This window comes from Heterocephalus glaber, unplaced genomic scaffold (assembly GCF_053883595.1).
Source record: "Heterocephalus glaber isolate CG9 unplaced genomic scaffold, H.glaber_assembly_v1.0 deba00001600, whole genome shotgun sequence".
NCBI classification, from domain to species: Eukaryota; Metazoa; Chordata; class Mammalia; order Rodentia; family Bathyergidae; genus Heterocephalus; species Heterocephalus glaber.
The window spans coordinates 15,951,844-15,969,215 of record NW_028258372.1 but is presented as its reverse complement, the minus strand read 5'-3'; the positions used below and the strand labels follow the sequence as shown (position 1 = coordinate 15,969,215).

Sequence of the window (17,372 nt, the reverse complement as noted above, 5' to 3'; positions counted from 1 at the left end):
ACTCTAATAAGCAAATACTGGTGATAAAGAAAAAAATAACATACTGGTTGCTTAATTACTGCAACTGAGATTCCTTATAATACCACCTTCAATTTAAACTCTGCATATGATTCCATGTATGTAATTATTCTAAGAATGGACAAGTTAGAAGAAAGTAATACATACAGAACACTTCATATTTCCTTAAGAAGACCATCAATGTGTAAAAAGTAGGGATACATTCTCACAGCACCTCACACATGGATGATCAATAATAGCTTTGTATATTTACTAAAAACAAAACTGAACAACAATACTACAATATTTACTAAAGCGTAGTTTCTTCTATCAAATGCACATGTTACCATTGAGAGGCACTGGTTCTAAAAATCTATTTTAAACTCTTACTTTCCTTTGACCTACCATTATTTTATTCACCTTACTTTTACCTAGCAAGGATACAGACATACTAGCATCCAAGGAAATGCAACAAACTAATACTTTTAAATGGAATATTAATAGAAACACATCAAGAAAGAAGATTTTCCTCTTGGTAATTTTCTATTTGGTAAAGGCAGAAAAAAAAATATACACACTTAATAGTATCACTAAAACTTACAAGGCAAAGGAGTATCTAAGGAAGACAGTTTACAAGAAATAATGAATTTTTTGGCACACATTTACTAAGAAAGTAAGTTTTCATTGAAATGTTGTTTTTGGTATTCTTCAACTTTATTTTAAAAGAAATTAAGTTATATTCCAAAAATTCTTCAATAATTCTCACAATATTAGAAACAGTTTAAATCTCTGTTGATATGATCTATCTGGATGATAGATATAACAAGTTTCTAATGTTAAGGTTCTCAAAAACAAACAAACAAACAAACAAAAACAACAATAACTTAGGCCCCAAGCCATAATTGAAATAGTTCATGAGACACAGCCAACCATTTCCAAGGCAATTAGATGATAAAAGTTTTTTTGGCTTTAACAATGCTATAATCAATATAAAGTACTTTAAAATTTAAATAAGTCTTCAATGAGATTTCAAAAATCTAATGATACTGTTATCTGAAATGAATCAAACACAAATTTCTATTTTGTCATATTTATAAGTATTTAAGATTTGCTCCATTGACTTCTATGTTCAAATTGCATATTTTTGATACAAACAATCAAAACTCCAATGTACTAAGAGTTATCAGTGTGTAACTCTATATAGTTCTTAGTAACATTTATTCATTTAAAAATACCTTTATGAAGAGATGATAGTAAAAATTAGGCTTTTAATTCTTACTATTACGAGAAAATAACCTGATTATTTCACTAACTTGCACTTAACCTATAAAAGTATATCAGTGGAGATAAATCAAAGTTTAAAAAATTTTTTACAGTCTTCCCAAATAGTTCAAGAATTAACATCATAAAAATTCCTTAAATTAAGCAAATTCTTCCTTTCTTTACTATTACTATCATTATTGAGGGTTTCTAAAGCACTGATTATCCTTTCTTAAATGTTGTGCTAATAAATTTTTATAATGTGCAAATAAAATGGTTTTGCTGCTTATTAAAAAACAATTAAAATTTCAATAGTAATTAAATCTGAGCCATCCTTTTCCCCCTTATTTATCACAATATACCTTCTCTTACTGGCTCATTGGTTGATTCTCCTTTCAGACTCAGCATCCTGGAGAAGCCATTGGAAAGAGCGGAGAAAATGCCACGGATGAAATATCCCTGTTGTTCAGACTCCGCTGACCCCACTGAAGTCAGCCATGGTCTAACAAATCTAACACTGCAGTGGGGTTCTGGTTCTGAAATAGACCTAGTAAAAGGAGCCCGAAGTAACTGGTTGTTGACCAGGTTCAGCTTCTGTTTTGATGTTCCAAGGACCTCATTTCCAGAGAAAGAAGCATTATCACCGACCATTTCTGGCAGCACTTTTTGTTGCAGTTCATCCAGGTCTCCTTTATTATTTTGCAACCTTTCCCCTTTGACCCCTTTCCACCAAAAGCCAGGATGTTTTTGCCACCGATAAGCACTCAGTGGCTTTTCTGGATCAGAAACAGCATATTCATTTTTCTTCCTCTTGCTTTTCACTGGCCCACACCATGGATAAATCTTTAAATGTGTTCCTATTTCTGTATTTGCATGAGAAGGGTCTGACAAAGATCTTCCGTAAGCTGGAGGACAAGTTGATGTTTGTTTCTTAAAGATGTTCATCTTCCTTGACTCCATTTTTAAGTAACTTCTCTAAATTTAAGTTTCCTCTACTCTGCAGTCTTTGCAGTCGAACCACACTTGTCCGTGTAGTCCAAAACATTCAACTGCTTAAGCAGCTTTCTTTGTGTGGCTTTGAACCACAGCAGATGTTGCTGTTTAAGAGCTGGTGTCATGTTATTACCCCATTTTCCCAGATCTCCAAAATTTCAGCAGCACCTAAAACCTCTTGCCTGAAACAAATTATCTTGAGAGCAGAAGGAAATTACTCCAAAAGATCATCTCATTTCATGTAGAAGTTAACATTTCTATAGTAGGTTTTCAGGAAATAATTTTTTATTTTATAAGTGAAATATAAGTTACCAAAAACACCCACAAACACCTTTATAAATTAACAGTAATTAGGTGTTCATCATGCAAATGATTTGGTTAAAAACAGATTGTCAAAGTAAAAGTACTCAAGCTTCTTTCTGGAAGAAGAAAAAAACCTGCCTAAAAGCCTGTTATTGGAGTGACAGTTCCTCCGAAGACGTTTTAAAAATCTGTGTTTCAGAAATTTAATTTCAAGCAAATCAATGCTATATATACTACCACCACTCTCAAACACTGGGTTTTTTTGTTTGTTTGTTTGTTTGGCACCAGTAATCAAACTCCGGACCTTGTGCTTGAGAGGCAGGCAGCAGCACCACTGAGCTAAATCCCCGGCCCTCAAACACTAGTTTTTAAGTAATAGGTAAAAAGTCATACACCATTTTATTCAAGCTGACACTGCAAAGGGGGAGGGAAAAAAGAAAGCCAAAATTGAAAGCCATTTTTAATGTAAATATACAAAAGAGAATTTTTAAAGTATAAATCATAGACAAAGCAGGGACAGGATATTTCCTATGAACTACAGTAAAGAAAAAGAAAAATCAAACCTGAGAACTCACATATGCTAGGCAAATGCCCTACTTCTGAGCTATATCCCAAGCCCTTAAAAAAGGAAAAGCCTGAGGCAAGCTCTTGTGGCAGTGGGAACATAGGAAGTACATACTTGAATAATTTCTAGAAGGGGAAAGTCTGCTACACAAATCTAATAGTAATAAGTGGTTGGAAAAATATTCCCTATCTGTTTAACCAAAGAAATTTCTTTATTCCTCTTTGTGCCCCTTACAACTTTTAAAAAAGAGCTGACTATTTAAAATTTTGTTAAAGCAAGTAGCTTATATTGAACCAAGATCACAAGTGCCAAGTTTTTGGCTACTTACAATTTTTTTCAACTGTCTTCTCATAAACTCCTGAAAATAGAGGTTTCATATGGAAAGCCTGACCGACTTCAGACCACCAATAAAAAGAGATAACAAGGCAATCAAAGTCACTTTACGAATTGTATAAAAATGATTTCATCGGACAAACTAAAAACTATCCATTTATTTTTAGAATGTGTCAATAAAAAACAATTCTCATTACTAAATTTTTCCCTTACTATGGTAGAAATAGTAAAGAAATTTGACCTGTCTACACCCTTAAACATATTAAAATGTTCACTATCACAAAGCAATAAACTCATTTGGCTTTGTTTATATAGTCTCTAAATTTACAGATTTGAACATTAAAGAATAATGAATCATTTGGCTTTCTCAAAAACATGATATATCAAGTTTGAGGATCTCAGAATCATAATTTTCCCTTATTAAAAAAAAAACCCAGCAAAGGTAAATTTATACAAAGAAGCAATAAGCATCATGTTCTTCCTCTATGGTACATCGTATCATCCACAAAAATTGATATGTGATGAAAAATAAACTTAAATGTAAAATATAACATTATAAAGCTTTTGAAAAAAATGAGAAAATGTCTTGTGACTTGAAGGCAGACAAAGAAGGTAGGTGCAGAAAACACTAATAGTGATAGAAAACTTTAATAAATATGAATAAATAAATTCATAAATTTAAAAAGTTCTGTTCAATAGAATACAGCATTAACAAAATCAATTGGCAAGCCAAAAATGGCTGAAGATATTCAAAATTGAAACATCACAAACAAGAATATATAAATAACTACAATATATAAAGAACTCCTAAAACTTACTAGTAAAAAGAAAAAACAATTTTTTAAAAAGTGGGCAAATGAATAAATCCTTCACAAAGAAAAATAATGGTCAAAAAGCAGTTTTCGTATTTAGCTTACTTTGTAATTAAGCAAAAGCAAACAAAAGCCATGAGTTCTTAATGAGTTCTTACACTCACTAGAATGGCTAACATTAAAAAGGCTGATAAAATAAAGATGTCAGTCACTGAGGTGTGGAACAACTAGAACTCTCAAAATGGTAACAAAAGTATAAAATGGTACAATCACTGGGGTATATATTTGACATTTTTTAAAAAGTTAAATATACACTGACTCTATGACCCAGCACTTTCACTTATAGGCATTTATTCAAGGAAATTTTTAAGGTGTGTGTGTGTGTGTGTGTGTGTGTGTGTGTGTGTGTGTGTGCAGCTGAATGTTCACAGCAGCTTTATTTATAACAGCCATGAAATGGCAACAACCAAAAATGTGTATCAGAGAAAAATGGATAAACTGTGACATGTTTATAAAATGGAATACTCCTTAGCTGTAAAAAAATAATGAACAACTAATTAAGCAACAATGTAGATGAATCTCACAGACATTATGCCAACAAAACTGGACACAAAAGAGACCTACTGTATGATTCATTTATATGGAGTTCTATAAACTAATCTATAATGAGAAACTAATTTATAATAGGGGAAAACAAAATGAAACGAAAAACCAGAAGAGTTGTTCTTGGTGGTAGAGCACACTACTAACCAGAAAGGGGAACCAGGAAACTTTCTGAGGTGATGGAAACTTTCAAAGTCTTGACAGGGATGTAGACTATGTGGTATCTGTATTCACAAAACTCACTTAATTGCTCCCTTAAGATTTATGCATTTCATCATAATTAAATTTTACCTCACAAACCGTAAGCAGTATTGAGTTCTAGTTAGTAGGTTTGCTTATCCACTGTCACAGAGTAGCAATTCTGAAACCACTTTCTGTGTGCTCTAGTCTTTATGAAAGAAATAAATTCACTGAAGTGAATGAATGAATCAATGAAGCAATGGACAACAAAAGAATGAACAAATACTGTAACTGAATACTTCTATTGAAACAAACTGACATATGTTTCCTGATATGATAAACTATTTTGTTCAAAACAGTATTTTATTCCTATAAAAAATACCCCACATAACCTACATCTAATCATGAACACCATCAGACAACCCCAAATTAAACAATGTTTTACAAAAATAACTTTTGACTTCAAAAATATCAAGATCAGGAAAAATGAAGACTTTGGAATTCTTTCGGTTTAAAAGAGAGTAAGAGAGATGATTAAAAGCAATTCTTTTTTAGTTGTTGTTTGGATGCTAGGTATCAGACCAAGAGCTTTGCACGTCATATTTAAGTGCTCTACCACTGAGTACACATCCTCTTCCCATTATGCACAATTTTGTATTATATCCTGAACTGGGAAAAAACAGCTATAAAGGGCATTATTGGGAAAAAAATGACAAAATTTGAATAGAAGTTATAGGTCAGATAATAAAATCATTTCAATGTTAAAAAAACCTCATCTTAATAATTCTACTATGCTTATTTAAGAGAATGCTCTCAATTTACAAAAATATACACAGAAATATTAAGGAATTAAAGGTCACAATGTTTCCAACTTTCTCTCAAGTGATTCAGGGGAAAATTGCATATAAAGATAGAAAAATATGATAAGAAAGCAGATGGGGCAAAATGTGCACAATTGTTGAATCTACATAAAAGGCATGTAGAAGTTTCTTGTAAATTTTCTATAGGTTTGAAATTACATTAAAATAAAACATTATACAATCTTTTAAAAGTTCACAACTACTTCTTCTCTATTTAACACAGATATTATATTATAAATACTGTAATGTTCCCTGTTGAGAGTATCTTTGAGCAGTGTAACAAAATATCTAGTGCCACTGGGTTTTATAAAAGAAGTTGATTAAGATCACCCCATTAACACAGCTTAGTGGAAAACTAAATTAAGGCTACAATTCTGAGAAATGTTGCACAGTGAGAATATAATTTGAATCCCGAAATCAAACTGTAAAATTCAGAGACTCAATAGTAAGTGAGAAAATATTCTTACACACCAAATAGGCACAGTTAATGGGGAGAATAATTATGTCAGTTCCTAATTTCATCAACTCAATTCTTTTAAAAAGCTACCACAATTTTTCTTACCATTAGCTTCCCTATTTAATTGGAACTAAGAAATACTAAGTAACAGAAAAAGAATCAAGTGAAATCAGAAAGCAGAAAGAACCACAATTTGAGGAAGTAGTAGATTATACATACAAATAAAGAAATAAAGCACTCTACTCTCTTACAGTTGGTTAAAGTTTAATTTGACAAGTGCTCAAAATTATTTTCTACCACCATAAAAACCTAACATCATTTATATTATTTTTCCAAGTTTCGTGTTTAATCTGAACTTAAAACAGTAAGTTGGCACACATTAATTTCTGAATTTTCCCAAATACATACAATAAGTTTATGAATTTTAAAGAAAATATTCGAAGGATTTATAATTTCTTAAAATCAGAAACAATAACACCAGTACCACAGAATTACTACATTAGTTAACAATCCTACTCTAAAATTTGGCTGCTGATTGGAGTGTCAGAATAACAATATTTCTGCCACTTGCAGCAGTATCTATTACTTTTACATTTCTTAACAGTAATTTGCTATATTTAAAAATAGGTTTAAAAATCATTCTGACTGTAAATCAAAATAACATTTGAATACTATGAATAAATATGTAAGTACTTAATTTCACAGAGTCATACTGAAATTGTCACTATGTATTGTGTATCAGGCACGATCCTAAGACTAAAAGAGCAAAACAGACACTGTCCCTACCTTCTTGGAACTTCCATTATCAGTAAAAGCTTACGAGGAAGGGGTAAATATGGGTTGCTAGGAAAGCATGTAGCAGGGGAATTCTTATGACTTCTAAACCATAAAGGAACCAACTCTTTTCATTTATAATCAATTCTGGTATAATATGACATGCATTCCAAAAATCACCACAATATGCAAAACTGTATAATAAAACCATAGGGCTTACAGAGAAAATGGAATTAGAAAAAGTCCAACAATGAAAAGTTAACAAGAAGGTAATAAAAACCACAGCCCCACTTTGTATGTCAAATAGTTGAAAATCACATAAATATCAAATAAGTATAGCATGTTACCTTGAAAACAAAACCTTAAGTTTTCTTGAAGCATGTATCAAAAGAGTTTCAGCTTTTGAGTTTTAGCAAATGGCAAATGAAGTGTTATCTGAAATTGGAAGGATAGCTGTAACAGCATACATGGATGGATGTTGATCATGGAGAATTGAGGTAACTGATAGCTGTTTAAGATGTATGCATTTTGAAGTTTCCTAAGTGGACTGATTCAACTGGATACAGGTTTCTGCATTTAACTAATGTCCTTTACAAACAGATGGCACGTAAGCCAACACAAAACTCACATACTATTCAAATTATTCCCTGTATCAATTGTGTAGTACAAATCTTCACTTTCAAAACAAGTTTTATAGCACACCTGACTATATTTTTAGCTGTGTGCTAAAAATCAGAAAAAAAATCAATAAATCATTCTATCATTTGCAGCCACAACAGAAGCAGAGGAAAGTGGTTGCTCTCCTTATCAAATTCACCTCTTTAGTTAAAGTTTCCTTATGTTTTTCTTTTCTCATCTCTTAGTCAGAACACTAAGAAACAAAGGATCAAACACATAATGTGGGCACAAAGGACTAGCCCCTAAATATAAAGCAACAAACCAGCTTCTAGACAATGCTTCTCACATTGTAGTGTTTGGATGCATTACCAGAAGATCTTATTAACATGTAATTTCAATTTTCTATATGTGACATGGGGTCTGGGAATATGCATTTTTAAGCAACTACCTGTGCACTGGTCCATACACCAAACTGTAAACAGCAAACTGCAGACAGATTTTAAACTAAAAGAACTAAAGGAGTTCAGGGCTCCCATATGATTTGGTCAGATTCAACAAAATGGAAAATTGTATTGAGATGTATAGACAAAGCAGGAACATTTGCCCTAAATATTCCAAGAGACTGTATATATCACATACAGATATATGCAATACTCATGGTAGTGTGCTAAGAATCAAAGATACAGTAATCCTACCCAAATCTCTCTCTTGGAGACAGCAAGATTATTAACAAATAAAGCACAATTAAAAGCCCAACAATCTTCTATACTTATATTTCTCCCAATGCATGCACACATAACTATCTTTTAATGAAAGGAAAGAAGTTAAATGCTGATGAACATCAATAGGAAAGCAACTAAGTACGTCATGTAGACATCTGTACAAAAAGAAATACATATGTACTTATATATGCTGCAAAGACACACAAACCTATAAAAGTGAATTCTTGTGGGGATTATACTTGAGAAATCATCTTAGACCTTTGCAGTTTTATTTATTTAATTTTGGTACTGGACACTGAACTTAGGACCTTGTGCTTGTGAAGTAGGTGTGGGTGCCACTGAGCCAAATCCCCAGCCCTGCAACTTTAATTTTTAACCAGGAGTATATACTACATTCATAGTAATAACAGGGAGAAAAAATTTAAGCGCTAAATTTGTATGAAAAGAGGTTCAAAAGATAAGACAAAAGAGCAAGAGATACCATATAGAGTAGAGAATGATCCCACTTTTGTTAGATGATCATTAATATCTCAGGGTGTACGTGGTAGAACAGTATGCATCGAGAGAAGTTGTTTTTATTTTAGAATTATGAGAGATCTTAAGAGTTTCTTTTAGGATTGGTGACAATTTTTTTATATTACTGATTTCTGTAACATGAAATTTTATAATAAACATTTCTTTTTATTCCCTTTGAAATCAGAAAACTTTAATAAATATGTATTTAAAATTTACCCACAGTAAAAATAAAAGCCTTATCCCTAACCTACAGAATCAGAATTATTAGACAACAGAAAACTGGACAAATTATCATATATCAACCTTAATCAAGGCTTCCATATTATAAATACTCCAACAAGGCCAGAGAGAAAGGACCTATGCATAATTACCTGGTTAACAACAAGAAAGACAAAACCTGCTTAAATTAGCATTTTCCAAACTATGGTCCACACAACAAAGTTGAGAAATTCTGGCTTCAAAAGTATAGCTAAGTCTAGATATTCTAGTGTTACTTAAAAATATTTTTTAAAGTATAAAATAGGAAATGTGTTTCTCATTATAATGTCTTTATAAATTTATTTCAACAGAGGAAAGCTAAGTTTCCAAATAGTCTGCCACTACATCCTATCTTATGACATACCTCTTCCATAGAGAAATTCTATTCTACATATTCAGTATGATCTTTTGTATAAGACATGAGATATGCTACAATTAACAGAGATTTCTAGAATTCCATTACTAGAATAAGAGAGCATATATTTAGTTCAATTCATAAAAGGTTTAAAAATAAGATTAATTTCTATTAACTAGAAGAAGACATCTTTCAAAAATACAAAGTCTTTGTTTATTCAAAGCTAAGTAATTAATACCAAACATCCCTTTCCCATCTCCTATCACCAGAGCACATCTGCTTCCCGGCGAAACACTTCCTGTAGCAAAAACTATCTCCTGCTAAGTATTAGAACTGAAAGGCATACCTGACATGTACACAACCTCCTCTCATTTAAGCAATAAAGATATCTAGAAGGGCCAAATAAAGATTTTTTTAAAAAAACAAATGTTGGAATCAATATTTAAATAAGAGAACACTTTTAAATAAAAATAACACAAAAAGCAGGTAACTCCTAATCCTGTAATTGGCATCTTCTTTTATTTTTTTTAAAAAAGGTTAATTTTCCCTAACTACTACTGTAATCACATATTCTCTGTTTCCTTTGAGGTACTTTCTTCTCCATCCACTAAATGTTGGAGATTTTTCAAATCTGAGTCCTTGGCACTGTCTGTCCATATTCTTAGCATACACATAATCATTCACAATTACTACACCTATTTACACTGCCAGTTCAAACCTTGTCTCCTTTGACAATGTGTCTACATATTCAATTTAATATTTTCTGGCTATTACAAATTCAAATGTATAAAATCTAACTTGTGATCTTTCTTTTAAAGTATGGTCTTATTCCAGTGTTCCTACCCTAATAAATGACACTACATCCGTTCGGCTGTATAAGCATTCAGCTGTACAAGCCCTTTCTTTAATCACTCAATAACCAACACACAAGTCTCACTGATCTCCCTTCCTAGGTATTATTTAATCTATCTACTTCTCACCATCTTCCCTAAATCAATCTAACATCATCTTTCACCTAGATTACAACAGACGCCTAATTCATCTATTCACATCTACTGTAGCCAAGTGCAAACCATTTTTCTTATTGTAACCAGAATAATTTCCAAAACACAAACATAACTGCATCTTGTTTAAAACTTTTCAATGGCTTTTGACTCCTCCTATAATTAAGACAAAATTCCTTAAGATTCAGTAGCTTGATTCCTATGTATTTTAATCTTTCAGGCTCCCTCTTAAAGACACACTGAATCCTTTTAGTCTTTCCTATTCGTCACTATCCTTCCCACCACAGGGCTCTTGCCTGTACTTCTCCCTGTACCTAGAAGGTGAGGGATCTTCCTCCCTTCATGATCAGGCTTCAGATTTCAGTTCAAGTGTTACTTTCTGAGAGAAGTCTTTCCTGATTAGGTCAAATGTTGGTTTTCACTGCCCCAAGCATCTCTTTATCATAGCTGTAGTTGTAACTGTAAATTTCCAAGATTATTAGCCAATGCCTATTTTACCCAGTAGGCTGTACTATCCAGGCTTCTTTTCATTCTCCATAGTGTCCACAACCCTTGGCGAGTTGTGTAACCAAACAATAAATATTTGTTGCATTAATTAATCAAAAGTGATAAAGAGCTTAAAAATTACTTAATTTCAGATACATAGTTAGAAAGGTCAGGGACCACATATTTGAGTCTAACGTTATCTCTGACACCATTAAGATCATATCAAAATACAGCTCATTAGGGGAGGGAGAGGAAGGAGTCAAATACATAGCAGTGAGATATTTTTCTCACACCAAGTGCTTTTTCTTTCCTTTTTAAAATTTTTAATAGGTACATGTTTGCAGTACACAATGATTACATTCCTCATGGGGAGTGGTTACATGTACACAACACATCTTAATTCTTTTCTCATCCTCTTCCCCTCCCTCCATCCCTTGGCCCTCTTCCCTTTTGTAAAATATCTATCACCCTATTTCCACGTTTTGTTTAAAGCACATGAAACAGACTTAAAGGAGGAAAAAGGAATAATGTGAAATAGGAAGTGGAAAAGGAAGAAGCAGGAGATGCTGTTTTAAATATTAAAGCAACCCCCCCCCCCGAAATATCTATTTAATGGTAGCTTTAGGCTGGTGAGGAGGAGCAGGATGTTGGAGGATGATGGCTTAGGAGGGCAGCATTTTTCTGGGGTGAGAGGTATGATGAACCCATCACACAAAAGGTTTGTTTTTATAAAGTACTATGTTACCTGTGATGTGCTAATAAGTGTAGCTGAAAAGGGTTTGAATCATTTGCAAATGTACACTGCAAATTCAAAAAACAAAAGTGAAAAAAAGAAGCATAACTGATAGGCTACAAAATAAAAGAGGATTGAATTAAAATGAAATGCTTAATTAAAACCACTAAAGACAGAAAAAAGTAGAGTACAAATACTGTACATGAACAAAGTACAAGGGCAATGAATTGAAAATAGTAACAAATACGATATTAATTCAATTATATCAATAATCACTTTACACATCAATGCCAAATATATTAATTAAAAGACATGCACTGTTCAAGTAGATGAAAAACCAACCATCAATTATATGTTGTCTGTAAGAACCCTTGCTCCTTTTTAAGTGCTACATATGCTAGGCAAGCACTCTACCACTGACATACATCCCTAGCCCAAGAAATCTATTTTGAATATAAAGACACATGCAGAAAGACAAACCAGGGGAACACAAAAGAAATACTAATTTCAGACAGAGTAGACTTAAGGAACAAAAATCATCAAGGATACAGAGGGACATTATATAAAGATAAAGGAAACAATTCTCTAACAAGACAATCCTTAATGTGTATAATCCTAACAACAAAACATTCCTAGGTACTGTGCTATGCTGTACTGCTCACCAATACCTCCACTGTGGCAATGAACCCGGGTACTGTCTCCTCAGCTTTGTTCTCATTTCTGTCTTACTGTTCTGGGCAACAATATGTATGTAGCCAATTCTCAGTTATTGAGCTTTTTCATCTCTCTCTTCACTTTGCCCCTTTTCTCTTTCTTTTTGAGACAAGAAGTAAAAATTGATAGAGTTGGAAGGAAAAACAGATGAGTTCACTACTATATCTGGAGAGTTCAACATTCCTCTATCAAAAATGAACAGATCAAGCCAGCAAAATATCAGTAGGCACAAAGCTGAACTCAACAGCACCAGTAATCAACTGGATACAACTGACATCTATGGAATATTACATCCAATGATAGCAGAATACACATTCTTCCCATGGTCATATGGAATGGTGATTAAGATAGCCTAGATTCTGACCAAAAAATAAAACTTAGCAAAATTTAAAAAACAGAAATCAATGTCTGCCCTCAGAGCACACTAGAAATAAACTAGAAATCAGGAAAGAAAGGTAGCTAGAAAATTCCCAAACACCTGGAGATTAAACAACATATAACATGTAGATCAAAGAAGAAAGAAATCTTAAGAGAAATTCTAAAATATTTTGAACTAAATAAAAAGTGAAAATACAACTTATTTGTGGAAACTACTTATAGGAAAATTTATAGCACTGAATACATATCTTAGCAAAGAAGGTCTAAAATTAATAATCTAAGCTTTCATACCTTAGGATATTACAAAAAGCAGAGTAAGTACAAAATAAATAGAAGGGGGGCCGGGGATTAAGCTCAGTGGTTTCGTTGCCTGTTGCGCAAGCGCAAGGACCCGAGTTCAATTCCCAGTACCAATAAATAAATAAATAAATAAATAAATAAATAAACAGAAGGGATACTAAAAATTACACCAGAAATTGAAATCAATTTTTAAATAAGCAAAAAAATTCTGAAATGATTTCTCACTAAACAGAATGATGGCAAACAAGCATATAAAAATATGCTCTATATCATAAGGAATCCCTAAGTTAAAACAATGATGTACCACAACATACCCATCAGAATGGTAAATATTCAAACGCTGATAAAGATGTCAAACAATAGGAATTCTCATTCACTGCTGGTGGGGATGCAAAATTGTACAACTGTGGAAGACAGTCTGTCATTTTCTTACAAAGCTTTTTTTTTTTGGTACCAGGGATCAAACTCAGGACCTTGCGCTTGTGAGGTAGGCAGCAGCACCACTGAGCTAAATCTCCGGCCCAACATGCTTTTAATGTACAATCCAGCAATTGCTCTCTTTAGTATTTACTCAAATGAGCTGAAAATTTACATCTACACAAAAATGTCCCTACATGTGTTTAAGTCAAATTACTCACAATTAACAAAACTTGACAACCAAGATGCCCTTCAACAGGTGAACGTATATGTAAATTTTCATATATTCAAACAACAGAATATTATTCAATGTTTAAAAGACATGAGCTATCAAGCTGTGAAAATGCATATTATGAAATAAAAGTCAATCTACAAAACCTACATATTGTATGATTCCATATTAGTTGGAATTAGTTTGCGTTCTAAAATGGCAAAACTATGGAATGGGTTTTTTTGTTTTGTTCAGTTTTATTTTGTTTCCAGTACCAGGGATCGAACTCAGGACCTTGCGCTTGCCAGAAAGGCACCTTGCCACTGAGCCAAATCCCCAGCAAAACTATGTAATGGGGAAAAGATCAAGGGTTGCCAGGGGTTAAAGCATTAGGGGTAGTAAGGGATGAACAGGCAGAGCACAAAGATTTTTTAAGAGAGTGAAAATGCTCTGCAAGGTACTAGAATGGTGGATATATATCATCATACATTTATATAAACCCACAGGATACATAACACCAGTAATAAACCCTTATGCAACTGATGATCAGATGATAACAATGTATCAATGCAGGTTTATCCATCTTAAAAAATGTGTCACTCTTATGTAAGATGTTGATAGTAGGGAAGATAGTAGTGAGGAAGTAGGGGTATATGACAGAATCTTGTATTTTCTGCTCTGCTTTTGTCAGAACAATATTGCTCTAAAAATAAGATCTAGTTTTTAAAAATTGAAGTGCCCCTTTTAACTTGCTACTTTATTATTCCCATCGTACACTTTTACTTTATTACAACCTTTGAACATTAACTCCCTTAACTTTTGATTTCAAAAGAATAGTTCAAAACCAACAACAAAAATTGCAACCACTATCTAAATCAGATAACCAAAATTGGACAATCAAGAATATATTAAATATAAGTTAATAATAGAGGGCTGAGTAGGTAAGCTATATTTTACTTTTACCGTAAGTATTTGTTGGACTAAATAGAACTTTTTCATTGTTGTGTTTTGAGACAAGGTCTTGCAGTGTAGTTTAGGTTGACCTTGAACTCACTGTGGAACCCAAACTAGCCTCAAACTCAAAGTGATTCTCTTGCCTCAACATCGCTGAGTGCTGGGATTACAGGTGTGTCCCACCACACCCTGAAATAGTTTTTTGAGACAGGGTCTTGCTATGTAGTCCAGGCTTGCTTTTGAACTCACTGTGGAGCCCAGGCTGGCCTCGAACTCATGGCAAGAGGTGCACCATCACACCTGGCTAGAACATTCTTTTTTAGACAAAAATGATAATAAATCAAATAAATCACATTCCTTATTTTAATTTTTTAGGGTTAGTTTTATGGGTGCAGATATCTATCTATCTATCTATCTATCTATCTATCTATCTATCTTCCTGGGTCACAAATTGAGTGCTTAGAAAGTGCCATTAGGGACAGTAATAAAGTCACAAATTACTTCTCTGGCTTATGAACTCAGTCTCATTATAAAACACATTGTGTACCAAGGACAGCATCAAGTCTGTTTGTTTATTTCACAAAGAAGACTGTGAGTAGAAAATACTGAGTGTGACGATGAGGTGCTATATAAGGCTGTACCAGTCTGTAACTAAATATGAGACTTGTTCTTTCCTAAAACCTTTTAAATTAACCCAACCTTTGCCTCAGATTGTTAACTTCTAAAAATGTTTATTAGAATTAAAAGTCTCAGGAGCATTTTAATTCTCCTGGAGGCTATCATGTATGATTATAGGTTAGGAGTAAATATGATAGAGTAAATACAGAAAATATATTCCAATGAGGAGATTCAGTTAATCTGCTGAAATTATTTTGCAAAAGAACAAATCTTTATTCCCTTGGATCTTTTCTCTCATACAAATAATGCATTTATATTCTGATCTTTAGTTAAGGCTGTAAGGATACTACAAAGTTCTCCTGGTCTAATTCCTACTCACTGATTCAATGATAATCTTTTGTGTCTTTGGCTAATTTAAGAAGCTATGAGAAATTTTCCTCAATTATCAAAGTTGACAAATTTAAACAAAGGAAACATTTATAATGGTCCCCCTTTTTAAAGAGGAGGAAGGCTGGGGATTTGGCTCAGCGGTTCCGCCACCTGCCTTGTAAGTGCAAGGTCCTGAATTCAATCCCCGGTGCCAAAAAAAAGAGGAGGAGTAGATCTGGGGAAAAGAAACTACTTTATGACCTATTGAGACTTTCTAACCTATCTTGTAGAAAACCCCTATACACTGGGATACCTAGCACAAGTTTTATAGTCAGGAAAATCTGGTGTATTAGTAAAGTAAGTAATACTTGCTGCTATAACAAACACCCAAATCTTAGTGACTACATAAAACAGAATTCACTAACATAAGGTCTAATGAGGTAATGGAGTATTCAGGAAGCCAGCTTTTTTCATTTCCTGGGACTTCCCATTCCTCCACTGCATGTTGTCCATCACACAAGTATCCAAGGGAAAAAAAAAGAGAAAGAGAACCATCTATTGGAGGCTCTGTGGTGCCAGCTTGGACATGGCATACATTACTGCCATCTATGTTGTCTTGGTTAGAACTCAAGACATAAACAGGTTTGATGAGCATCTAATCATTTCTCCCCCATGTGAATACAATACTACCTCTGCCATATACCAGTTGAGTTGACTTAAAGCAAGTTGCTTAATATTTGAGCTAGTTTCTTTATTTATAATAGGAATAATAGGGCCCTTGTTACAACCAAAAGTTTTTACTTTGTTTTTGTTCTTTTGGGTTTATCTTTTCAGTACTGTAGGTCAAACCCAGGGCCTGGTGCATGCAAGGCAAGCTCTATCACTGAGCCAACCCTGAAGTTTTACTATTACCTGTTACATATTGAGCTTTTGTTCTAAACACCTAAAGTTAAGTTTGAAAACACCTGCCTACAGCAATAGCAAAGGTGCCATTATAAGAAGTTAGCCACCTATAAATTCTTGACCCAGACAGTTCATATGTCCCATTTAATATGCTATCTGCCTGGAGGTGAGATAATCTTATTAGATTATAACCCTAGATAGCCTTTACCAGGTGAAAGCCAATGCCATGTCTTCTGTCGAAATATATCCTGGCTGCTCAAAAGGTGTTTGATTTTTATCTTTTGGCTTAGCTTTCAAGTGTTTTCTATGACCTAGTTAAATGAGGTTTCCAAATACCCAAGCTCCAAATAAGTCAAAGTTATTGTATGTGTAGCTGCAGTAACTAGCACTACAAAAAAGGCATCAGTTAGTCTTCTTGCTTATCTCCATGAATTTGGGTAGAAATATACTCTTTTAAGGGTTCAGTTCTATTTTTCACATTAAAGTATAAAATATATAAAGTCTACACACATAAAGTCCAATGAATTAGCATGTATGTGTATTCATTTACCATCACAACATGTATTTCTAGTATTCCAGATGGCTTCTTCATACTTTCCAGTCTACCACTGGCCCCATCCTCCCAGAATCTGAAGGTTACTATTATTTTCATTTCTGTCAAACAGATTAATTTTATTCA

The 17,372-nt window shown here is 33.3% G+C and overlaps 1 protein-coding gene across 8 annotated transcripts in view; it reads right to left on the bottom strand.

Annotated features, from left to right (window-relative positions):
- Nucleotides 1–17,372, bottom strand: part of Rasal2 (RAS protein activator like 2) — a 330,126-nt gene that overhangs the window by 244,538 nt on the left and 68,216 nt on the right. Inside the window, exon 1 of one of the 8 annotated variants that reach the window (XM_087194370.1) lies at nucleotides 1,620–3,590. The exons of 4 other annotated variants lie outside the window; for them this stretch is intronic. In XM_087194370.1, coding sequence (XP_087050496.1) covers nucleotides 1,620–2,217 — 598 coding nt within the window. In that variant the 5' untranslated portion in view covers nucleotides 2,218–3,590. Of the gene's footprint in view, nucleotides 1–1,619; nucleotides 3,591–17,372 lie in introns of those variants that run through there. 3 more of the 8 variants (XM_021265376.2, XM_087194371.1, XM_087194373.1) reach the window with 3 other exon arrangements.